This window comes from Pipistrellus hanaki (genome assembly GCF_964339955.1).
Source record: "Pipistrellus hanaki genome assembly, chromosome: X".
Classification (NCBI taxonomy): Eukaryota; Metazoa; Chordata; class Mammalia; order Chiroptera; family Vespertilionidae; genus Pipistrellus; species Pipistrellus hanaki.
Genome location: NC_140524.1, coordinates 81,087,198 through 81,114,004, shown reverse-complemented (window position 1 = coordinate 81,114,004; position 26,807 = coordinate 81,087,198). Strand labels below are relative to the sequence as shown.

The 26,807-nt window shown below is 35.5% G+C and overlaps 1 protein-coding gene across 1 annotated transcript in view; it reads left to right on the top strand.

Annotated features, from left to right (window-relative positions):
• CFAP47 (cilia and flagella associated protein 47) overlaps positions 1-26,807 on the top strand; it is a gene marked incomplete at both ends in the record, with an annotated part of 384,890 nt that overhangs the window by 322,274 nt on the left and 35,809 nt on the right. The window contains 3 exons of the mRNA XM_084869970.1: positions 1,266-1,370; positions 5,524-5,680; positions 8,998-9,093. Of these exons, the coding sequence (XP_084726096.1) occupies positions 1,266-1,370; positions 5,524-5,680; positions 8,998-9,093 (358 nt within the window). The remainder of the gene's footprint in view (positions 1-1,265; positions 1,371-5,523; positions 5,681-8,997; positions 9,094-26,807) is intronic.

Here is a 26,807-nt window from a genome sequence, read left to right as displayed (position 1 = left end):
TTTCAGCTAATTTTAGGTAAAAATAAAGGAATTTTATTGAATTACTGCTTGGTTGTATAAACTACCTCAATCTTCACCATATATATTTATAGAAGAGGAATTTGAAAACAGAAAGACTAAAATACTTAAGCCATGTAGTTAATACTAGAGTTAAAATTTAGTTAAGTATTATATATTTTTCCAATGAAATAGATTATTTATGTCATATCCTGTATGTACAGAGAAGCTTTTTTTTCATATTTGCTAAATTTAACAAATATATGGTATGCAGAATTTTTTGCTAAGGTCGATCCTAAAATTAATGTATGCTCCTTAAACGTTCATTAACTAATAACCTCCAAATATTTGAAGTATCAGAGAACCAGTCTGAAATAAAAATATTTGCTATAGATAAACCACACTTATACATCATAGGGATATAATGCTGTTCTAAATATAAAGTTAAGCCTGTATATGGATTCAAATGTCATCAGTTTGTTGAGAACCAAGTGCTATATTTAACAAAGATTGAATGACTCTGCTAAATTGCAATTTTACTTTTTCAAAAGTGAAATAAATTAGTGGAAAAAATAATTGACTTATTTTTCAGATTTGTGCCGCTCTTTCTATTAATCTGTAAGTGTTGATATTAAACACCATATTATTCATAGTGTAGCATTTTGTTTACATGAAATACCCAGTTCCTCACTATGTTGTGATGAAATATCTCACTAACAATCTCTAAAGAAGTAATAAACTAATACTGTTCAGAATCAAGTTATTCCAGCAGATCACACCTTGAGTGTGCATGTGATAGAACAAAGAAGAAAACTTCATGGTACAATAAAGAAGTTTAACTTACATCCATGCTTATAATCAGTTCATTTTTTTTGACATCACCAAGGCTACAAGTTAGGTGCCCAGTATTTGCCTTGAAATCTTAGAATGGACAATAAACTATGGGTCTTAAATTAAATGCCTATTTCTATTATGGGAGGCACTAACTCAGATTAAAAAAATTAATTTAGATTTCCTCACATAGAGTGACTAACTCTATGTAATCATTGCCTGGGGAAAGGCCAGGGTACAAGCACTATTAAACAGTGTTTACCAGGAGATGTTTTACCAATATTTGTCAAACAGGAATACTGAGATTAGATAGTATGCAAGGCAATATATTGATTACACAAATATAAACCCAGACTATACCTAGTGCACAAAGATGCTGATTCAAAAAAAGTATTAATTGCTTTGTTTCTCTTTTTATTCTTTCTAAATTTACACAGCTGATCTTACCTCCTCACTCCACTGAAAGAATACGTGTTCGCTTTTGTCCTTCTGCTCTTGGAAGAGCTGGTCATCAAGCTGTTCTTACCTTCTACTGTGCTCAGGTATGATAAAGTATTCTTAGTCCAAGTCAAGTTAATTAAATGTTAAAGTCAACAAGTAAGCAAATCTTATTCATCTATTTGACATCCTTTGCAAGCAGAATAAGCTTATTATAAACTATTAATGAACTTTTGCAAATATACATCATGCATGTGTGCAAGCATCTAAAAGAGGCATTTTTATGTCCTTAGATTGCTTGAGTGAAGGAGAATATACACCCAGATTTTAAAATATATGTATTTTTATATAAATACCAAATTGCTGTCATTTATATTAGTTTTCTGACTGGATTTTCATTACACAAATTTTCATGAACTTAAATATAAACTGTAGAAAATGTGATCATGTTATTTTTAACTTTATTTCAACTGTACAGAATTCTTGCATAATAATAATTTTTCTGAATAATTATAATTTAAAAAAAAACAAAAATTATTAATTATTTTTAAGCATCTCTAAGTTTGCTGTATGCCATGCTTAGTTATCTCAAATTCACCATAGTCCTAAGGTGAAAGGATTATTAACCCCATTTTACAGATCAGGAAACTGAGACAAAAATAAAGATTAGATAGCTTGTAAGAGATTAAACACAAACATCAACCCAGGATGTCTGGCTTCAACCCATTTTCATGACTATTTTTACAACTACCTACAGATTGCCAAATGATTAAAATTCTAACTGCCAATAAAAACTTTGCATGACCTTTTATATTTATTACTATCTTGTACTTCTTCAAGTGTTGATGGGGAGGAAAGTAAATGGACATCGGAACTTGAAATCCTAAGGGACACCACGGAATCTGCCATCTGAGAGGCAGTGGAATCCTATATAATACTTGGGTCCCAATGTCAGTGCAAGATTTGTGTGTGACTGAAGTATCCTCTTTTCTAAAACAATGTGTAACTTGTCTTTAGAAAAAAATTGAGGGTATTAAATTTCCTACATGATTAGTGACTTATACATGACCTGAAGCAGTACTATGGAAGTATGTGTGCCTCAGAAATATTAAAGAAAACAAATAGTAACCCTTTTTCTATAGAAGGGAAAGTACAGTGGATATTATATTAATTTACAAAAATAATTTTAAGAAAGCACACTTTTAAATAATTGTTTCATAGCAGGTTTAGCCCCTTCATCATAATTATTGGGGAAAATTTAGTAGCTTGTATTTCTGATGGAAAGTATATCTGCTCAAGGATAATGAGGCACATTAGCATGGCAATTACCAGTTCTCCATCTTAATAGTTTTAGAAATTCCTAGCCTAGACATTGAATGTGAAATTCTTAAACACAAAGAACTCAGACAAGTAGTGAACTCAAGCCTTTCATAAATCAATTTTACCTTGGTGTTTGATTTCAGTTGCTCCCAGCATCTCCAAGTTGTAGCAAATCTCCAAGAATTTAACTGTGGTTATACTTCCACCCATCATTCATTCATCCTTTCAGCTATAGGGTCCAGACCCAGACCCCTTCAACCTTTTAAATGTATTACTCTAACCTTTCTGATTGGTTTGCCTTTCCTTTTTCTTTTTTTTTATCCTTTTTTCCCCCCCTATCTCTAAATCATTCGAGTCTTCCTCTTTTATTTAATTTATCCAGTCATCCTAAAGTATTAATTGAATGAACTTTGGAAAATACAATATACATTATGTATGTGTAGGCATCTGAGGAAGATAGATTTTTTTAAAATAAAGTTTTAGGATTTTCTCTTCTAAGTCTAAGAATTTGCAATTACTTTAACTTTTAAAGAAAAAATCATGTAGATTTCTGTCCCTCTCTTGATTTCACTGATAAATACACTTGAATTGACATATACAACTGAGTAGCTGATTAATAAAAAATCTAGTAATATCAACTTTTTTAGGATAAGTTTTAAGTATTTCTAATTGTTACTCTTTGCTGAATTTAAGGAAATGGCTATAGATTTTTATTTACTTCACGGATTTCTGATTTGAATCCATATACAGAGCTCTGCATTGTCAAAATCCAATTTTAGGCTAAAGTTGATTATCAAGATTTTGAATCCTAAGATTAATTTGGTTAGGATATCACAACTACATATATCATGAACTCATATTATGCTGCTAGATTCTGTAAATGAGATTGTGTTTTTGCCTATTAGAATAATAGGAATAGTAGTAAGCAATAAATGTGGTAATGGGGCATTTTAATATATTTTTGTTAGTTTTCAGTTGTTTCATTTTTCTTTTCTTTTTCTCTTTTCTTTTTTTAATATTTTATTGATTTTTTCACAGACAGGAAGGGAGAGGGATAGAGAGCTAGAAACATCGATGAGAGAGAAACATCGACCAGCTGCCTCCTGCGCACCCCCCACCGGGGATGTGCCCACAACCAATGTACATGCCCTTGACCGGAATCGAACCCAGGACCCTTCAGTCCGCAGACCTATGCTCTATCCACTGAGCCAAACCGGTTTTGGCTCATTTTTATTTTCTAATAGTTATAATACCAGTATTTGTTTCATTTGTATTTCACTGTGTGACTCACTGCATCTAAAGGTCAGACTAGCAAAAATGAAAAAAAGAAGACAAAGTAAGAGTGGTTTTATTACCCAGCCTGTCTATGATCCTGCAACTTGTCTAAAAACTTTGTTACTTCTTAGCTGGCTCTAATGCCCTTGAGCTATACTCAGTGTGCAAGCCAGTTTTACTTTTACCTCTATTTTTTTTCTCTTAGAAACATTGGTATTGGATCTTTAAAGGTTCTTTTTACTGTATCTCCTTTCAAAGAAGTTTGAGATAAAGATGGAATGAGAATGTTACTTATTCTTTAATGCACATTTTTGTCAGGATACTTTTTAATTTTCCTCTCTGAACCCAAGAGAATAATTTAAGCAATGCTGGGGCAAGTGTTGTATACTAGAGTTCCATCATGGTAGGATTTAGGAGGTTTAATTTAGAAGCTCTAATACTCCAGGACATTCAGCAAAGACATGAAAGCATGACATTTTTGTTTTTGTACTTTGGCTCATTCCCAATGGCTCAAAGTAACCTCATTTCTGTCATACAGGGTTTATTTAATTAAGTAGCCCAAAATAAGTAATTTACATAAACAGTTCATAATTTAATTTAACCCAGCCAGCCAATTAAATGTAATCAAATTAGGACATCATAAGTGAAAATCTAGTGAACTTACATTTTTGCAAGTAGAATCTCTAACTAAAAGAAATACAGTCATTTGAAGATAATATGCAGACAAAACTTGCCTTTAGTCATTCCTACTCAGAGACAGCTTTGTATCATTTTCTGTCCCACTTTGAAATAATCTTAAAGTAAATTTCCCTCTTCTTACTGGAATTTAGGCTTGGAAACATCTACTATGTAGTTAGAAAGATTATAAACTAGGCTGCTGCATTTGTTGGATTTTATTTAATGACCTCTTCGTTCCTTTAAAACATTAGTAAAGTATTCAGTACCGAACTGAATCACAGTCTGTTATGCATACAGTTGTACACACTTCCTTTTTTTAAAAAAAAATATATATTTTATTGATTTTCTACAGGGAGGAAGGGAGAAGGATACAGAGCTAGAAATGTCAATGAGAGAGAAACATTGACCAGCTGCCTCTTGCACACCCCCCACTGGGGATGTGCCCACAACCAATGTACATGCCCTTGACCAGAATCGAACCCTGAACCCCTCAGTCCACAGGACAACGCTCTATCCACTGAGCCAAACCGGTTTCGGCTGTACACACTTCCTTTTAATGGAACATTGATCTGTGACTCACCTTCTTTGCCTTCATGTGATCATGATATCTATGTGAGTTCTACTTGACATTCACCCTAGCATTTTGGAAACTTTGTACAATTTTTAGTACCTCGTTTGTTAGACAAGTTGATTTAAGGAAACAACAACCTTGAGCATAAATGCATGGTTTTTATGAAGATATCTTCTTAATGCTGCTATAAATAACCTTGTGCTCTGTTTTTTATCACTGTAAAAACACATTGATTTTTTAGTAAAATCAAAAGAAATTTTAAAAAGGAGGAAAAGATAAAACAGGCATGTTAAATATTAACAACCAAAGTTTTTTATCTGTCAAAATTTTTACATGTATTAAATTTATTAAGTGTTATGAATAAAATGTATGCAATTATGATATATATGTTATGAATGTTTATCTTTAAACAGTTTGAAGAATGGAAATTCTTCCTTTCTGGAATAGGACTATTTCCCCAGCCTCTAGATATAGAAAGAGTTACCACCTACCTTCAGCAGAGAGCATCTCTGGCTATAGCTTTCAAAAATCCAACAGATGAACATGTTTTAATCAGTGTCATACTAACAAGTAAGTTTTTTCTTATAGTTTATGTACATTATTTTGTAATTATTAATCAAATGAATTTGATCACAGAATCAATATATTATAGAGATAATGAACATGGTAGAAATACACTAAGAAAAATCATAAGGTATGAAAGATGAGGTATCTTGAAATCATAGGATGTAAATGGTGGAATCAGAATCAAAAATTAAAAATCTGTGTAACAAGTCAAATTCTTCTCATTTGACTTGTAAAGCCAAAAATGCAAATTAGTGGATTAGTAATATTCTTATGATTATTATTCAAATATGCTAATGCTTAGTCCTTAAAAATTTATAGAACTTCAAGTGCTCTGATATTGTTTCCTTTCCCCATTTTCTTTATAGATAACATATTTGGATTAAATTTTGGTTATAATAAGCTTGTTCTCTTTTTCCTGTCAGATTGAAGATGCATGTTTTTAAATTAGATTGTTTGGAGTTATTTTTAATCATTTTTTATTAAGTGATCAAATAATGTGGGCTTGAAGTAAAAATCAACTCATTAGTTTTCCCACATTTTAAATCTACTATTGTATTTTATAAATTTTATCTTTTCAACTATTATTACTTCTACTAAAGCTGTTACTGCTGTGATCCATTTTATATAGTTCAAATGTTGAGCTAAAAGGAATACATATGTTAAGGTCTTTGATATAAATAAGCAAATTGCTTTCCAAAGTAATTATATTATTTCGATTCACACTGCCATCAGGATAATATTACAGACACTATTTTCCTGAGCCTTATAAACCCTGACTAGTGTCATTCTCCTTAATCTCCATCAATCTGTTTGGAGAGAAATAGTATTTTATCATCATTGCAAATTAGTTTTTTTGTTTGTTTGTTTAATACTGAAACTGAACACCCATTTACCTATTAGAGTTTTCATATTTCCTCGTCATCTCTTAATGCTCTTGGTATAAAATAATTAAGGAAATTAAGTACATAATGTCATCTGATGTAAAATTCCCTTATGAATACTTTGGCTGTGGTTAGGGGAGACATGCAAATGTTTACTAGCAGTTGATTGCTGGCCCAAGGAAGTCAGCATTTTAGTGTGGAAGAGACTTGAGCATGTTTATCAGCAGAACAAAGAAGCCAGGACTGAGCAGGAATGAAAGCTATAAAGGAGGTATGGTTTACCTGATGGGCTAAGGCTCTCACAGGGCTAAGGTCAAAGTTGAGGCAGAAAAAAGAGCCCTGAACCAAAGGGGCAAGATAAAACAAATGTGAACATAGACAAATTGATTGGTAGTAGAAGGGCTTGGCAATTAAGAGCAGTTTTGTGTAGATTTTCATCTCCTGAGAAAAGGAGATGTAACAGGAGATTTGAAGAGTGTCGCAGTGGTTTGAAATAACTGCTAGAGGGAAAGGAAGATACGGATAACAAAATTCAAATATAACTATTGCATTTGGCTGGGATTGCAAACCACACATTTAGATAGGCCCCAAAAAAATATGTGTTTGTGGTTTCCACCAGTTATAGGACTCAGAATTATTGGTGTGAAAGCACACCAGTGTGACTGATGGATCAAACCAGGAAATGAAATGTTCAGGGTAGGTGCAGCCAAGTCATAATTGTGGGAGCATTAATAAAATATATTGGATCAAGATTTTTAACATTAAAAATAAGTGGTGAAATTGCCGAAACCGGTTTGGCTCAATGGATAGAGCGTCGGCTTGGGGACTGAAAGGTCCCGGGTTTGATTCCGGTCAAGGGGATGTACCTTGGTTGCAGGCATATCCCCAGAAGGGGGTGTGCAAGAGGCAGCTGATCGATGACTCTCTCTCATCGATGTTTCTAGCTCTCTATCTCTCTCCCTTCCTCTCTGTAAAAAATCAATAAAATATATTTTAAAAAAAATAACTGGTGAAATAATTTGTGGCTTCTTAATTTTCTTTAGTTGATCCAAATTTCTTTCTGCTATTAACCGGAAAAACAGTAAGCTCAACAATTAAGATGTATTTTTCTTTTGCATTTTAAAAGTTTCTTTTATGTAAACGCATTCTCTTGGGTAAATGCTCAGGCTCACAGATTCTTCCTCTTCTTTCAACCTAAGGAGACCAGGCCCAAAGAAAGACACTGACTCTTTCTCTCTTTCCTATATGAAAAGCTTTATCCTTTCCTTTTCCTGGTGATGGACTCTCTCTCTGTGTCATAACTTCCTCCTTTTTACTTTTGTGGACTCTTGTTTTTTTTCCAGCTACCATGTACCTGTCTTCTTGTACTCATATTCCTTGGCAACTAGGCTTCATAATTTGGCCTGGATTGTTGAAGGGCCGCAGGAAAACATGATAATATTTAACATATATGCCAAATACACTCATTTAAAAGGTTACTAAATTAATACCTTCTCATTTAAATATTTGTAAATGTCTTAAAATGTTTCAAAAGATGTGAATTTTCCTGTAGATGCTACAGAATTCACAGAATCCCCTTAGGAAAGTTAATAGCAAGACTTATATAATATAGTACCAAGAGGGTGCAAGAGATCTCACAGTATTTTGTGTCCTGCTTTACTCATTTCTCTTTAGATAGATAGATGATAGATAGATATATAGATAGATAGACAGATAAATAGATATTTTTCTAAGAATGCAACATTTTTAGAGTTGCAAACTTATCAAATTTTCATATTGCCCTATTTTCTAACATTTTTTCTTCTGCTGATATTTTGGATATTTCCATTTTAATCACTTCTCTAAGAAGTTTTGCCTTGGTTTTCAAAGAATCTTCTCATTCTATTTAATTAAACTCTATTCAATTCTTTAATTCTATTGTGTGTTGTCTTTGCATAAAGTTCATTCATGTGAATAGGATGCAAAGCAAGGTGTTGAAAACATTATATTTCAGGAGTCTATTCATATCTTAATCCAGGCCAACTTGCAAAGGTGAATGAATAGGGTGGCTAGAGAGGATATGGGCTCACACTTGGAGAATAACAGTGATGTCCAAGCACAAAGCACTAATGAGTCCTGAGAAAAGTCAATTTCTGCAGAAAAGCTCTCAAATTGTCTAAGGAAACTAGGATTTGTTTTATACCCAATATGTACCACATTTGAGCTCTGTAAACATGACTGTACCCACTCTTTCAAAAAAATCTTGGAGGCTTTCTAGATGTGGAACCTGAAGCTTAGAAATTTCTTAGGACTTATAAGTTAATTTTCTAGTGTTTTAAAAATAATCATCTGAGAAATTTCTCAGTAGAGGAAAGTTTTTATTCAGTTTCAGTCTTCACTGATTTTTTTCCCCTTTTAAATGTGACCTTGAATTATAATATCTCTTTGTACTTTTATTAGGTCGGGAAATGCCGAAGAATCTCACCCTTGGCATTCAGTGTGATAGCTTCCTCATTGAGACTTCTGCCTTCAAACTTAATTTGGAATATTCACATGGTACAGTATTTCTATCTTATATTCTGTCATTCTATATGCAATCACATTTTAGAGAAGATGAAAAATCTCTGTTGTCTTAATAAATATTTGATAAAAATTAAATGCACCAATTAAAAATTTTGACAAATTTAATAAGTTGATAGAAAAACATGGATAGTTTAAACTGTATGTGTATTCAGTATATCTTAGCTATTTTTCTTTCCATACCACATACGTACAACTTTTAAAATGGTTGACTATCCTACCACTAATGCATAAGTATGTGATCCAAAGATGATTTTGAAAAATTAAAAATAACTAGTGTCCTAAAGTTACTCATACTTATGAAAAATAATTGCATCTTCACAAAGTTAATGACTCCGTGAAAAATTATTACAGGGTGGACATCTATTTTTATGTATATTAATCATCCCACCTGCATATTGATGAAGAGGAAAAAAATCTAAGGCATAAGAAATAATTAAGTTGCTTAAAAATCAAAAGCCCCCAAAATATGAATTTCTTTAAAATGTTTTAAAATAATGTTCTTAGTTGCAAAAAATCTAAAGTATTTATGTAAATATGATAAAATATGAATTATATTAACATAATATAGAAATAGTAACTGAAATCTGTAACAACTACTGATACTCTGATACAAATAGGTTCATGACTTTCATTTATATTTACTGTAGTCATTTCTATCAGCATCCTCAATCTCATTAATTCACAACTCTATGGAGTATTACTATTATTATTATTATTGAATCAATGAGATTGCAATTCAACAACATTCACTTACATTAAATCAAAACAGTTGCTTAATTGCAAAGTTGAACTTCTTGTATATTACTTCAAACTCTTATTTATTTGCAATACATTAAAAGGAGTTAAAAAAAACTTTCAAAAAAGAAGAAGTATAGATGGCTAAAGAATGAAACTATGTTCAAGATCACTAATATTTAAATAGATGTTAGTTTTAATAGACAAACATAAATTGACTGTGCCTCTGCCACATCACCAGCCAATCAGGAGTGATATGCAAATTAACCCAACAAAGATGACAGTTAATTTGCATACTAAGCCTCTGAGTGAAGGGGCAGGACATAGATGTTCTTCCCCTGGTCTCTCAGGGCCCCAGGCAGTGTGGGAAGGCAGGGCCAGAGAAGAAAGAGGCAGCTCGCAGAGTGGAAAGAGGCTGCTCTGGGGCTTGAGAGGAAATGGGGCAGAGCCAGAGTGGAAAGGTGGTTCTGGCAGCCAAGGAAAGGAAAGCCCATTCTAACATGAATCTTTGTGCATCAGGCTTCTAGTTTATATGTAAGTATGGATTATTAGTATTGTTTGTATAGGTGAAGATAGCTAAGTACAAAGATGATTCCTGATTTGATATTGTTGTTGTTATATAAGAAACTAGAGGCCTGTTAGGGTCCCTTGGTCTGCCTGCGATCATTTGGGCTGATTGGGGCCAGCCAGCTTGGGGGAGGGGCTGTGAGAGGTTGGCCAGCCATGGGAGGTTGGTTGTAGGAACGCACTGACCACCAGGGGACAACTCCTGCATAGAGTGTCTGCCCCCTGATAGTCAGTGCATATCTAGTGACTAGTTGACTGGTCATTGGGTTGCTTAGGGATATATATATATATATATATACACACACACCATAGATAAGACCTAGCACACTGCCAATGTATTCCAGGGAATATAATTCTGAAAAATGAATTAAAAAATAAGTAACACATTTTTGCTTCTGAAATCCATTTGTCATCTAGGTGAAACATTTAATAGACAAATTATTTTAATTTTTATCAATTGCTTATTGATTAAATAGTCTTGTTACTTTGGTAAATACCAGTTTTCTTTAAATGAATTTCTTACAGAACAGTAGATATCTATTTCTGTATTATAGTATATCTATATTTTAAAGTATCCAACTTTGTAGATATATCTTATTTTTAAAATAACCAAACCCTGTTCTTCCTTGTCATATCCCTAATTCTTTATATACTCTATTTTATTCATCATTTTTAATTTTTAAAATATCACCAAATTTTAGTTGTTCATTCATATTCCAAATTTTGGCATACCTTTGTGTCACCTAACTAATTACATATCACTTAATAGCATTTTAGCCCTAACCGGTTTGACTCAGTGGATAGAGCGTCAGCCTGCGGACTGAAAGGTCCCAGGTTCGATTCAGGTAAAGGGCATGTACCTTGGTTGCAGGCACATCCCTAGTGGGGTGTGTGCAGGAGGCAGCTGAATCAATGTTTCTCTCTTGTCGATGTTTCTAACTCTATCTCTCTCCCTTTCTCTCTGTAAAAAATGAATAAAATATATATATTTTTAAAAATAGCATTTTAATTGAAAACTGTGTTACTTGCCATGAGCAATAGCAATGTACTATTTGCCAGGGCCTATTTAAGCACTTTATAAATAGTAATTGATTTAGTCCTCCCAACAGTATGATAGATTCTATTAATACCCATTAGAGATGAATATATCAAGACATGTAGGAGTTAGTTCCAAGGTTACACCCCCAATATATGCTGGAGCTTGCCTTTGAATGTAGGACTTGTGCTCCTACCCAATTATTCAAAACTGTCATAAATAGAAGATAGCTATAAAACATCAATCAATCAATAATGAAATAAAATAATTAAGTATCTTCATGTTTCACTTAGAAGTATTCTAATTATCACTGTTGCAAAACAGTTGTCCTGGGAAGCAGTCTCTGAGGAGGAGGTTAGTGTGCAGGACATTTATTAAGGAGTGCTCTTATGGGCTATACCACTGGGGGAAGAAAATGAAACAAGACTGAACAGAGGGAGAAGATAGGTACAAAGGTTTCAGATAAAACATGGCAAGCACTAAAATTAATATAGCTCTTCAAAGTTGCCCCAATTTGGGATGAGGAGGCTAGGATATTATAGCTTCATCTTTCCTCCCCATTGCCCACATCAATCCATTGTTAAGTGCAGTCTACCCTGAAAAGGAATTTCACCTTGGTCCAGTGACACTTTAGCTAAAGGCAGTTCTCACAAAGAGCTGATATCTAGGTACTGTATGCTGGCCATAATCTCAATAGCTTGGATTATGAAATCATGAAGATATATTCCTCTTTTTAACAAAAGTATTATTTACTTTTTCCTGATACATACCTCAATAATTCTATATAATAAAAGTCTAATATGCAAATTTCCCCCTTAATTAAAAGTTCAACCAGGGGGAGGGGCCAGGTGGCCAAACCACAGGAAGGGAGACCCTGGCCAGCAGCTGTCAGGGGAAGGGAGGCCCCCGCTGGGATCTGGCAGCTGCTCAGGACCCTACCCGTGCATGAATTTCATGCACTGGGCCTCTAGTTATAAATATGGTTATATGTGGGAGTCAAAGGCCATTTTATTCATTATATATACCAGATCATCCTAGCACCTTTTATAGAAAAGATGTCCTTCATTGAATTACAGTGACACTTTTCTCCCAAATTTAGTGACAGTATGTTTATGAGTCTGTTTCTGGACTCTATCTTCAGTTCCAGTTGTCTATTCTTCTATCTTTGCAATAATATCATACTACCTTAACTATTACAGCTATATGACAAGTCTGGATGTGGTAACAAAAGTCTTCAAAAAATGTTCCTGGTCTTTAACATTTTCTTAGTTATTCTAGATCCTTTGTACTTGCATGAGTTTTAGGATTTCCAGACATGCAGATACACCCCTGTTAAGACTTTAATTTGAATTGTATTGGAACTATACACTGATATGGGGGCAACTAGCATCTGAGACATATTGAGCTATTGAGTCTTTTAATCTAAGAACATGGTAGCTCCCTCCATTTATCCAAATGGTTTTCTTTCTTCCAGATTTAGTCTAAAGCCAATTTCGTCTCCCTGATTTGATAAGTCAACATTGTCATGACTACACTGCCATATATACTTGGGTTCTTTCTGGGTTATCTCTACTATTCCACTAAATCTGTCATAAAGACCAAAACTAGACTGTCTCCATTAGAGAAACTTTATAATGTGCCTTAATATGTGTTAAGGATACCTCTCTCACATTACCTTCTCTTTTTAGAGTTTTATTGCCTATTCTCCCCTGTTTATTTATCCATATAAACTTTATACTATACTTGACTACTTTTGGAAAAAACCTGATAGAATATTTATTAGGATTATTTAAAATTTAAATTATAACTAAATTATAATTTATATGTAATTAAAACTAATTTATAATTTAAATTACAACTGTAAATGTAGGAAGAAATGACATTTCTATGATAACTGAAAATATATCAATATTCACTTTATGGATTTTTATTAGTTCACCAACTTTGTGTCTTCAGAAATGTTACATTTTTAAAAAAATATTTTTGCATGTGTTCTAATGATCAAAGCATGCTCAAATCTATTTTAAAGCACATCTCAAAACAGTGATAGTATTAACAATATAGCTTTAATAGCGACAAAAATATGCAATTTGTTGTTTCATAATACAAGCTAATTTTATGATTATTTATACTTAATATTTTATTTCTGAATTTAAATGTAAAAGCTTACTATTATATTTTCTCATATGGCTTCCTAGATAATATAAAGGCTTTAGTTAAAACTATAAGTTTTCTCTGCTAAAGAAGAAAAAACCTTTAATCATTTTCATGAGAAAGATTAATATATTTAAAAGTATTATTACATAATGACTATTCTATCTCTTTAGTACTCTTGATATTCCATGATATCATGGCTAACAATTAGCACACTATTCAAAACATTTTACATAATCCTAATAATTATTGTAAGGGCTAATTAAGTTTTATCTTTAAAATAAAATATTTAGAGCCTTAATTTAGATTGTTATCATCAAAGTAATCACAATATCAAGGAGTCCTTTTCTGGTTAAAGATTCCTCACAGATAAGCAGATAGGAAGGATATATTTGACCATGTTCTCTATTCCACTTAATCTTTTTCTTTAAAACATCAAGTCTATATGTTTTCACATAATTATATATATAATTAAAATTAACCAGATATAATTTTAGTTAGTGTCCCTTTCATGTAACTTTAAAAATTTTCAGTATTCCACTTTATTTTTTTCTTAAATCTTTATTGTGAAAGTATTACATATGTTCCCTTTTCCCCGCTCCCTTGACCTCTTCTAGCCCACCCCATCTCCCACCCCAGGCCTTTACCACCCTAATGTCTGTGTCCATGGGTTATGCATATATGCAAACAAGTTCTTTGGTTGATCTCTTCCCACCCACTCAATACCACCTACTTTCTCTCTGAGGTCCTAAAGACTGTTCATGCTTTTATGTCTCTGAATTTAATTTTTTCATCAGTTCATTTATTTTCAATACTTTTTATATATGAGTGAGATATGTGATAGTTATCTTTCTCTGATTAACGTATTTCGCTTAGCATAATACTCTCCAGGTCCATCTATGCTGTTGCAAATGGTAATAGTTCTTTCTTTTTTATAGCTGCATAGTATACCCTTGTATAAATGTGTAACAGCTTTTTTTATACATTCATCTGCTGATGGGCATTTGGGCTTTTACCAAATCTTAGCTATTGTAAATTGTGTTGCTATGAACATGGGGGGTACTGATTTTTCTGATTGGTGTTTCTGATTTCTTAGGTTATATTTCTAGAAGTAGGACCACTGGGTCAATTGGGAGTTCCATTCTTAGTGTTTTAAAAAAATATATTTTTATTGATTTCAGAGAGGAAAAGAGAGGGAAAGAGAGATAAAAACATCAATGATGAGAGGGAATCATTGATAGGCTCCCTCCTGCATAACCCCCACCGGAGATTGAGCCCACAACCTGGGCATGCGCCCTTGACCAGAATCAAACCCTGGACCCTTCAGTCTTCAGGTTGATGCTCTATCCACTGAGCAAAACTGACCAGGGCCATTTTTAGTTTTTTGAGGAAATTCCTTACTGTTTCCAACAGGGGCTTTATCAGTCTGCATTCCCACCAGCAGTGTACAAGGGTTCCCTTTTCCCCACATCCTCACCAGCACTTGTCATTTGTTGATGATAACCATTCTGAAAGGTGTGAGGTGCTACCTCATTGTCATATTAATTTGCATCTCTCAGGTGATTAGTGAGGAATACTTCCAAGCTCTCTCTGTGAGGCCAGCATTACTCTAATTCCAAAACCAGATAAAGAAGCTACAAAGAAAGTGAATTACAGGCCAATATTCTTCATGAATATTGATGCTAAAATCCTCAACAAAACTTTTATCAAATTGAATCCAGCAACACATTAATTAATTTGCCTGTAACTAGCCAGAACCTTACCTTTTATAAATTGTGATGTTTTAATAACATGTGCTAATATCTGATGAAGCTAGTCCCTTTCTGTATTCTTGATATAACACATCGAAAGCCAGGTATATAAAATGTTAATTTTGATGTTTAAAAAAATAGTATATCATTATCACAGGATATTTGGGAAGAAAAGAATTATATCAGTGACAATATTATTTCATCTTAAAATAATAATTCTTACAGCTTTTCATGGGCCTTTTGATAAGTCATTTAATTTCTCTTCTACCTATATTATCTATAATCTTTAAATGACACATATCACTCAACTTAAATGTCTGTTTTCACAAAATTATTACCTAAATTTCTAAGAGAGCATTCCACAATTACAACTTGGTTATATTATTGCCAGTAAATGAAAGCCAAAATTCTTCTCCAGAATAAAATAATACAATTATCTTTTATTTTTATGACATTATAGTTCATATAAATCATACATAATCCTGAAAATGAGAAAGTGTATTTTTTGGGGGGGCTTCTATTATTTTTATTAAGGTATTATATGTGTACATATCTTACCAATCCCCCCCACCCCCCGACTACCATACATGCCCTCTCTCCCCAGAGTTTTGCGTCCATTGGTTATGCTTATATGCATGTATACAAATCCTTCAGTTGATCTCTTATCTCCCCCATATCTTCCTCCCCTCCCCACTGTAATTTGACAGTCTGTTTGTTGCTTTACTGTCTCTGTATCTATCTTTTTGTTCATCAGTTTATAATGTTCCTTATTGTCCACATATGAGTGAGATCATGTGGTGTTTCTCTTTCATTGACTGGCTTATTTCACTCAGCATAATGTTCTCCAATTCCATCAGAAAGTGTATTTTTAAGCAACATGAGTTATGCCAATGATGATTCACTAAGATGAATTAATCAGCATTAATCCAGATAATAAATATGAAGCCCAAACTCAGTTTTAAAGCTTTTTCTACTTACAGAGGGATATACAAATTTATAGGATAATCAGAGTCCCGGTGCATGAAATTTGTGCACTTGGGGTAGTCCCTCAGCCAGGGCTGTTCCCTCTCCCAGTCTGGGAGCCCTGAGGGGATGTCCAACTGAGGCTTAGTGGGATGGCAGTTGGGCATCCTTAGCATTGCCACAGAGGTGGGAGAGGCTCCCACAACTGCCGCTGTTCTCCCCAGCTTTGAGCCTGGCTTCTGGCTGAGTGGCGCTCCCCCTGTGGGAGCACATTGACCACCAGAGGGCAGACCCTGCATTGAGTGTCTGCCCCCTGGTGGTCAGTGCACATCATAGTGACCGGTCATTTCACCATTTGATCATTTGCATTTAGCCTTTTAGTATGTAGGATATGCTGTAGATGAGGCCCTCCAGAACCATAAGAAATGCAAAAAATTCACTGTTAGCTCATTCTTGAATTGCCCCCACTTAAAATCATATTGCCCTCCCATGGGGCATGTGCTGAACCTTGGGAACCACTGGGCTTGACACTTTTCCTCTCTGAGCTTCATTTCTGAATACATATGCTTATACCATGAAAACTGTAATCTCTTTTCTGCCTACTTCACTGGGTTGTCATGAGGAGGTTCTGAGCTAATAAACCTAGAAATCTTTTATCAAATAAGTGATGTCGATTGTTATTTTTAAGCCCATGGGTACCCTCGCAGATAGCAGGTGCTGATTAGGGAGGAGGGCATGATTGTTTCCTGGGACTATGGTTATGGAAGCTTTACGGAGAGTTCTGAAGGCCTCGGAGGGCGGGCTCTGGCCAGCAGCCCTATAGTGGTGGTTGTCTCTGGAGGCACTGGTGGGGGGCAGGGAGTTAGGAGGTAGTGAGGCCAAAGGTGAAGTAACTGTCAAACCTTCCTGCTGGGTGCCATTCTTTAAATTGTATGTGTCTGTTTCTCAACTGTACCTGTTCAGGGTGGGACTCCAATCTCTTGGAGCTGAGTGGGGGCCAGGGCCAGGGCAGAGCTAGGCTGGCTAAGAGGGTGGGATTAGCCATGCCCCCAGCGAGGTTCAGCACACTCCTGCTGTGGAGACAGAGCTGCTGCTGTTTGGGGGGGAAGGGTCTGACCCTGGGGGGCCACTCAGGCCTGCCTGCAACTGGGTCTGAAGTTGTAGGGAGGAGAGGCTTTCCCGGCCCCAGTGGAGGGTGCGGGGCAGTGGTGGGCCTTGGGCCCTTGTGCCTCTGGGATGCTAAAGTGTGGTTACCAGTGTGCTATTGTTGTGGGCGCCCCTGACGGGAGTGGTAGGGAAGAGATCAGGAGTTGGAGGTGCGAACTGCCGCTACCCCTGAAGCTAGGTTTCTCCCCATCTGGTCAGCCTCGCCCCCCACTCCTGCCCCCCCCTCCCCGCGTGCAGAGCTTGGGGTAGGGTGTCCATGCAGGGGGATTGGAAGAGCTCCCCGTGGCCACTTCCTCTTCCTTCTTTGCAGTCCTGGCTCCTGTCAGGCATTCTCTTCAGACCCTTAGGAACTTGGCTCCAGCAAGCCCCGCCCCCCTGCAGCACTTGCATCTATATGCAAATTGGTCATTATGGGGACACCTTCTTGGACAATTTAGCATATTACCTCTTTATATGTATAGATAATTTTACATATAGTGTAAAATTGCTATTTTAGTGTCTGTTGCTATTACTTTATTAACATTAATGTCATTTTAATTTTGCAATTCTTGTTACAATCAAAAGAAATTACATACTTAAGGATATATCTTTTAGAACTTAATAGCTTTAAAGACAAGCACCATGATTTCCTAGAAAGAACTATCTATGTTCACAGTTTCTGCTTCTTTGTCTCTATTCTCAATGGTCTACCTTAATTCAGTGAAGATTTATTCTTGACAACTTAACTGAAATTGCTTTTGTCAAGAAAATCATGATTTGCATATTGCAATATCTATAGGTCATGCTATGTCCTTATTTTACTATATTTCTTGGTAGCATTTGATATAGTTGACTTTTCTCTCCTTGAATTGTCATATTGGCTTGACTTTTGGTTTTCCTACTATGTCATTGTTCATTCCTTCTGACTCTTCTATTCTATCTCTTATCTGCTATCAGAACTCTAGGTGTTGGCTTGAAATAGTGTTCAGTCTTGCCTCTTCTCCAGTTATCTTATCCTTCTGATCTTTTCTTTCAGGCTGTGCATACCATCTACACACCATAAACTCTTTTTAAAAAAAATATTTTATTGATTTTTTTTACAGAGAGGAAGAGAGAGGGATAGAGAGTTAGAAACATAGATGAGAATCATTGATCAGCTGCCTCTTGCACAACCCCTACTGGGGATGTGCCTGGAACCAAGGTACATGCCCTTGATCAGAATCAAACCTGGGACCTTTCAGCCTGCAGGCCGATGCTCTATCCACTGAGCCAAACCGGTTTTGGCCATAAACTCTTAATTTATATCTCTAACTCCATATTTGAGTTTTAACTGCATAGATATTTAGTAGGTATCTCTTACTAAATATTACTTGTTCCCTCACCCTTATGCTAATTTGTTCCTCAAAGGTTTCTCCATCTCAGTTGATGACACTATTATTTATCTAGTTTATCTTGCTGAAAACCTAGGAGTCATACTTGATTCGTTTTCTCTTTGCAAATTTCCAGCTCATCAGTAAATTAATACTTTTTTCCCCCTTAGGCACTAGAAATTACATAAGCAAGAAAATTTTAGAATAAATATCTGGATAATAAAATGAAAGGAAAATTATACACTTTTCCATGAGTTTTGGGATCAAATAAGATGTGAATTAGAAAGTGAAATTTTGTTTTGTAAAATGGAATATACTCTTTCAATTTTTATTGCTCTGATAATATTTTTATTATGTTGGGCTCAAGTATCAAGTGCCTGTTTTGGGAAAACAATAAAATATGCTTAAAATTGAGCACATGCATAAAATATAGAAGAATTCATAGCATAACTAATGAATGAAGATCACTGACACAGAAACCACTGGTATGGAAAAACAGAGAATACATTAGCTTCTCTGCAAGAGCCTTAAAGAGATGGATACTGTAAAGTTTGGAGAGATAGTATAGGGGGTGACAGCTTTAGCTCATTTGCGTCACTTGAGAAACAATGCGATTTTGTAGTCTTCACATTTTTGTTTTAATTCTAGACTTTGATAAGTGAAAATATGTTCTAAGCCATGCCTTATGACCTGTTTGTACTTTTAACTGCACCTGTTGAAAGAGAGATGGACCAAATTGGTGCAAATTGAGTTAGTACACAGTCTGCTTTTTTCCCCATGCTTGATGTTAGCAAGATTCAGTAGGATGAAATTCAGGGTCAGTAGGCATTCCTACACTAGCCAGTCCCTAGAGTCAGTGAGATTCAGTGGGGATCTCAGTCTACATCCCTATCAAGCATCAACAAGATAGAATGAAGTGATGTTATTGATGGGGAGCTCTCTGTGTTCCCACTAGTTGCTGGTGGAAGTGGGTTTCTTACAATGTCACAGGAAAATGAATTTTCTAAGCCTTATATAGGAGAATGAATGCTATTTATTTGCATGGAATTAAACCCCCAAGTTTCCAAGGTGCCCTCTCCCTCCACCCCACCATAAAAGAAGTCCAGCTGTGTCTTCAGCAGAGCTAGGATTAAAGCCACTGTCCAGAATTTCTGTTTCATATTTTCACAATCTAGTCCAGCGCCAGGCTAGCTTAGTTTGTGTTCCCAGCTGCAGTCCATTACCTATGGGGTCTGCATGCAATGGGCGACAGGGCTTCTAGGGACACATTGCTAGGGAGGGAACATGGACCAGTGCAAGGAAACAGGAACAAAGCTAGAAGAAAGAGAGGGAGATTTTTAACTTTCTAAAATTTCACATGCTTGCAGTGGCTCCACCCCCCTCTAGCCAATTATCTTTATTCTAGGTTAGACTGACAAGCACCTTACCTATATCAGGGTAACTTCACTGAGCATGTGCCCATCTCCCTTTCGTTGGACCCCTTCCCCCAGTGATCTGCAAGTCATAGACTGGTGGTTGTCTGGGGAGTATGAGATTGCAGCTTCCTGTGAAGATGCCAAGAAGGCCATGCTTATAATGTCTGGCCTCCCTTTTGTTTCTTTCCTATTATTAATTAGCTAGTTACAGTGGTAACAATTGTGAGGAAGGGGGTTTGTCATTCTTCCCTTCTTTTCACATGTGAACTAGAACCATTGGGGGACTGAACTTCCAATCACACCTAGCACCAGTAAGGTACAATGAAGTGGTGAGAGATGGAGCTAATCGACAATTTCCTCCTATCTTTTCTTTTGGTCTTTACTTTTGGGCCCATCAGGGAATAAAACTTTCACCCACCCTTCTGCAATGAGGCAAATCAAATCAATATCCCACATCTACTTCAATATATGATTTTAAATTCTCGTTAAACAAATGAAAAAAATAGAGAATCTGAAAAAAATAACCAATTGGAAATAATAGAACTTACAAAACTTAGTAAGTTAAGTAACGATGTTGCTCAAGAAGAGAAAGGAGATGATGGAGAACAGAATAAGCAAAATGTGAGGAGAGATCAATATCATTTACACAATCTGAAAAACAGGGGTAACAAAGAAAGGGGGAAAGGGGAAGAACAGAGTTCCAGAAACCTGTAGAAAATAATAAAAGAAATAACATTTATGTCATCAGAAACCCAGAAGGAAAGGAGTGTGGGGGACTGAACCACTATTCAAAGACATCTTTGAAAACTTGCCAAAGAGATTTTAAACTTGCCTCGAGATTCAAGAGGCTGAATAAACTCCAAATAGTTTAAAGCAAAAAAATCCATTTAAACATCTGAAAACTAAAGACAAAGAAACAAATCTTTAAAGCCAGCTGGAGAGAAACAATGCATTATTTATAGGGAAACACAAACTAAAATAATAAGAGATTTCTCATTTGGAACCATTGAGGCCAAAAGGAAGTGGTACATATTTGTCAAGTACTGAAAGTGTAGTAAACTGTTAATTTGCTAATCCGAGAGTATATACTTCATAAATAAAGGCAAAATATATACATAATCAGATAAGAGAATAGAAAAACAATTTTTATAAGCAAACAAGCCCCTAAAGAATGGCTCAAGGATGTTCTCTACGTAGATAAGAAATATAATATAAGGATGATTAAAACTCCAGAAAGTGAAGAACATTAGAATGACTAAAACAAATATTAATATAATAATAAACTCTCCTACTTCTTTTGATTTTTTAAAATATGCTTTTATGATTTCAGAGAGAGGAAGTGAGAGGGAGAGAAATAGAAACATAGGTGAGAGAGGAACATCAATTGGCTGCCTTTTGCAAACCCTTTACTGGGGATCAGCCTGCAACCCAGGCATGTGCCCTGCCCGGGAATCAAATCTGATGCATGGGAGAATACTCAGTCAACTGAGCCATAACCCAAGGCTCTTTTGTGTTTCTTAAATCATATTTTCTGAGTGAAGCAAAAATTATAATACTGTCTGATATAGAGTTTATACATATAGGAAGCATGAGTGCACACAAGATAGAGGAGAGAGAGAGAGAGAGAGAGAGAGAGAGAGAGAGAGAGAGAGAGAGAGAGAGAGGGAGAGAGGGAGAGAGAGAGAGAGAGAGAGAGAGAGAGAGAGAGAGAGAGAGAGAGAGACTATGATAATTATATATAGAGAGATTATATATATCTGATGCCTTGCTAACAGGCATGAAAATCCTCTCACTAGAGATGGTAATTATTCAGATGTAATTTACTTTCATATTCAAACTAACCAATTCAGAGTTTATTCCTCCAACACCTCTTCTATTAGGCTTTTACCTTCAAGAGAAATGTTCTCTTACCCTTATCACCTCAGGGTCTAGAATCCCTATACCCCAAAGTCCATTAAAATTATTCAAACTAAACAATCCTGAACCTGCTTAGCCTACTTACCCTACCTTACTTATTCTTTTTCATGAAAACTACAGTAAAGGCTCTTAACCATTCCCTAAGCCCATGACCAACTCTGGTGCTTTTCTATGTAGCCTCCTTTTTCTAAAGATATGTGAGTTATTGTCATTAATTAAAACATCTGATACATCGGCATGTCCTCTTTGGAAGAATATACTATATTTATGTCATCTGCATAATTTTAATGGGATTATTTGTTGTTGTTTTTGTGTGTTGAGTTGTATGAGTTCCTTATATATTTTGGATATTAACTACAAATTGGATGTATCATTATCGAATGTTTTCTTCTCCCATTCAGTAGGGGATCTTTTCCTTTTGTTGATGGTTTCCTTTGTTGTGCAAAACTTTAATTTGACATAGTCCCATTTGTTTCTTTGTTTCCCTTACCTGAAGAGACATATCGATATTGAAAAGAGCAATGTCAAGAGTTTATCACCTATGTTTCCTTCTAGGAATTTTATATTTTGGGGTCTTACATTTAAGTCTTTAATCCATTTAGTTTATTTTTGTGTATGGTCTAAGAAAGAGGTCTAGTTTAATATTTTTTTTCACACGTCTTTCCAATTTTCTCAAAACCGTTTATTGAAGAAACTATCCTTACTCCATTGTTTATTTTTGCCTCCTTTGACATAGATTGACTATATAAGCATGTGTTAATGACAACTCTTGCATAACCACTCATAGTGAGAACATAATACCAAGAATGCTCTTCTGGGTCATCACTATGGGTCTGGAGGTTATGTCTCTGGATGTTGAAGCAAATGCAAGCATTTTTATAGGGATTGCATTGAACCTGTAAATTGCTTTGAGTAGTATGAAAAGTTAACTATGTTAATTCTTCCTATCCATGAGCATAGTACACATTCCATTTACTTGTATCTTCTTCAATTTCTTTCTTCAGTACCTTGTAGTTTTCCAAGTACAGGCTTTTACCTCCTTGGTTAAATTTATTATTAGGTTTTTTATTCTTATTGATGCCATTGTAAATTGGATTGTTTTCTAATAGTTCATTATCCTATATAATACAGAGGTAATATGCAGAGTGACCATCACTCCAACACACAAGATAGCTGCTCCCATGTGGTCAAAAATGGCCACCCCCATATGGACACAATATGGCCACCACAAGATGGCCAGCAGGGGAGGGAAGTTGGAAGGGACAGGGCCTGCAGGAGAGGGCAATTGAGGATGAACTGGCCTCCAGGGGAGGGCAGTTGGAGGTGGCCAGGTCAGTAGGGGAGAGCAACTAGGGGAAACCAGGCTGGCAAGGGAGAGGAGTTAGGGGTGACAAAGACAGCAGGGGAGGGCAGTTGGGGGTGACCAGACCTGCAAGGGAGGACAGTTAGGGGTGACGAAGTTGGCAGGGGAGGGCAGTTAGGGGAAATCAGGCTGGCAGGGGAGCAGTTAGGTGTTGATCAGGCTTTCAAGGGTGTGGTTAGGGAGCAATCAGGCAGACGGGCAGGTGAGCAGTTTGGAACCATCAGTCCTGTATTGTGAGAGGGATGTCTGATTGCCCGTTTAGACCCGATCCTGAGGGGTCCCAGATTGGAGAGGGTACAGGCTAGGCTGTACACACACACACACACACACACACACACACACACATATGTATATAGATATATATACACATATATGTACATATATACATATACAACCACCCATGTCCCCTCCCCCTGGCCAGGCTGGTCAGACCCCATCCATGCACGAATTCATGCACTGGGACTCTCCCACCTGGCCAGGGGGAGGGGACATGAGTGGTTGGCCAGCAATCTGGGACATCTTGCAATCTGGGACCCCTCAGGAGATGTTGGAGAGCCACTTTTGGCCCTATCCCAGGAGGCCAGGCCGAGGGACCCCACCAGTGCACGAATCCATGCACCAGACCTCTATTTGGTGTATATCATAAAAATGCAACTAATCTGAATGTTAATTTTGTATCCGTTGTTTTACTGAATTTATTTTTATTTTATTTATTTATTTATTTGTTTGTTTGTTTTTTAATATATTTTATTGATCTTGTACAGAGAGGAAGGGAGAGAGATAAAGAGTTAGAAACATCGATGAGAGAGAGTAATCAATCAGCTGCCTCCTGCACACCCCCCACTGGGGATGTGACTGCAACCAGGGTACATGCCCTTGACCAGAATTGAACCCAGGACCCTTCAGTCCCCAAACCAACGCTCTATCCATTGAGCCAAACTGGTTTTGGCCTGAATACATTTTTAATAAGCCCAAGTTGACTGAATATCTAGGGAATTATGCTGAATAAAAAAAGTTTACTGCAAAAGTTTATATACTGTATGATTCTTTTCATTTAACAAAATTATAGAAATGGAGAACAGATTAGAAGTTGTAATGACACAGGGATATTAAAAGTCTATTAGAGGCATACTTTTCATGATGAAACTTTCTATATTTCAACTGTATCAATATAAATATTCTGGTTTTGGTATTACAGTCTTATAAGATGTGACCATAGGAGATCACTGGGTAAAGAATATATGGGGTCTTGCTTTCATTTTCTACAACTGCATGTTTATAATTACCTCAAATATTTTGTATTAGATAGGGATTATGTCATATCATGATATGAGAGAATAATCAAAATGATAACGATATATCCTATGTTTGGTGTCTATGATGTCTATTATTTTAAAATATAAAATATGTATCATTTGTTTATGTGATTGCTAATAATCAGAGATAAATAAGCAAAGTTCTAGCATTAGCATTAGAAAAGACTTTTCATTCCTTATAAGAGATAATTGCTATGTCTCAAATTGATTTTAGTTAACATATATCATGTATTTTGACATCAATAATAAAAATGTTATTTGCAATAATGTTGTTTTCAATTTAAATTTTCCCACTTATAAAGTGGAAAATGTCTTCAAAACTCAGTGTTTAGTGACATTTATTTATGTGTGTTGCTGCTTGCACATAAAGCAGGTCCAATCTCCAGATAATTGTTATGAATGTTTACTAAATTATGTTGGCAGCTGAGCATAATTTCATATTTTAAATAAAATTTCCCTTCCAGTCCAGCCAGCATGGCTCAGTGGTTGAGCATTGACCTGTGGACTCAAGGGTCCTGGGTTTGATTCCCAATCAGGGCACATGCCCAAATTGCAGGCTTGATACCCAGTAGGGGGCGTGGAGGAGGCAGCTGATACATGATTCTCTCTCATGGATCTTTTTCTCTCTCCCTCTCTCCCATCCTCTCTGTCTAAAAAAAATCATTAAAAAAATTAAAAACAAATTTCCTTCCTATTATATCAAGTGACCAATTATCTCACCAGTGAGTTTAGGTTCCAATAACATAGATTTATAATTAAGATTTATTGCATAAAATAGGTGGATTTCATAACTAGCTAGTGAAGCTACTGATTTTATTGGGAGGGGGGCAAAAACAACAAAGCTACAGCTCTAGGTATACAAAGATACCTGGATGCCTGTCCTTCAGAGAAATCTCTATAACCTAGAATTTAGACCATCATATACCACTACAACATTCCTATGATGAGAACAGAAATTAAACTTATTTAAATAGTTTTTAAGGTCTGAGTTTTGTTAAATAGAACCCAAGGCACTGTGGTGAAAAACTTATTCTAAGAACCGAGGAGCACCTTAAATAATGCTCAATAGAGAAAAATAAAATAAAGCAATTATTGCTCTAGGGTAGATCATGAATGAGAAAAAAATGTGAATTATCATTAAAGTATAAATGTAGGGTGATTCCATTAGAATTACTATTTGGCCCTGACTGGTTTGGCTTAGTGGATAGAGTGTCAGCCTTGGGACTGAAGGGTTCTAGGTTCAATTCCAGTCAAGGGCATATACCTTGGTTCTGGGCACATCCCCAGTAGGGGTGTGCAGGAGGCAGCTGATCAATGTTTCTCTCTAATCAATGTTTCTAACTCTCTATCCCTCTCCTCTCTCTATGTAAAAAAAATCCATTTTATATATATATATATATATATATATATATATATATATATATATATATATATATATATATATATTAAGAAGTAGTATTTGCCACCTCATTCACTTCCTGGAGCTAACAGTTCATTCCAAAATTAGAAAAATTATTTTTAAATTATGATCTAGAGAAGAAAGCAGTTAGTTAGTCATACTAGACACTACAGAACCTATAATTTAAAAATGTGATATTTTCACATGAAAAGAAAGACCAAAGAAATCTAGGGAGTCCAGAGGAAGACCAAAATGCATATAGGAATTCCATGAAGATAGTGTTTCAAATAAGTTAACTTTCAAATAGTGGTTTCGGAATAACTAATCCCATATAGAAAACTCATAATATTGAATACATTCTTCATTCCATATATATGGATAAATTTCATATAGATTGAATATTTAATTATAAAAATGAAAGCACATAGGCTTCAGAATGAAACATGGGTAGATTCCTTATAAAATAGAAGTGAGGAACATTCCAAAATGTTGGCGGAGTAAGTGTAAGGTACAGCAACACTCTCCCACAACCAATTTGGAATTACAACTAAAATA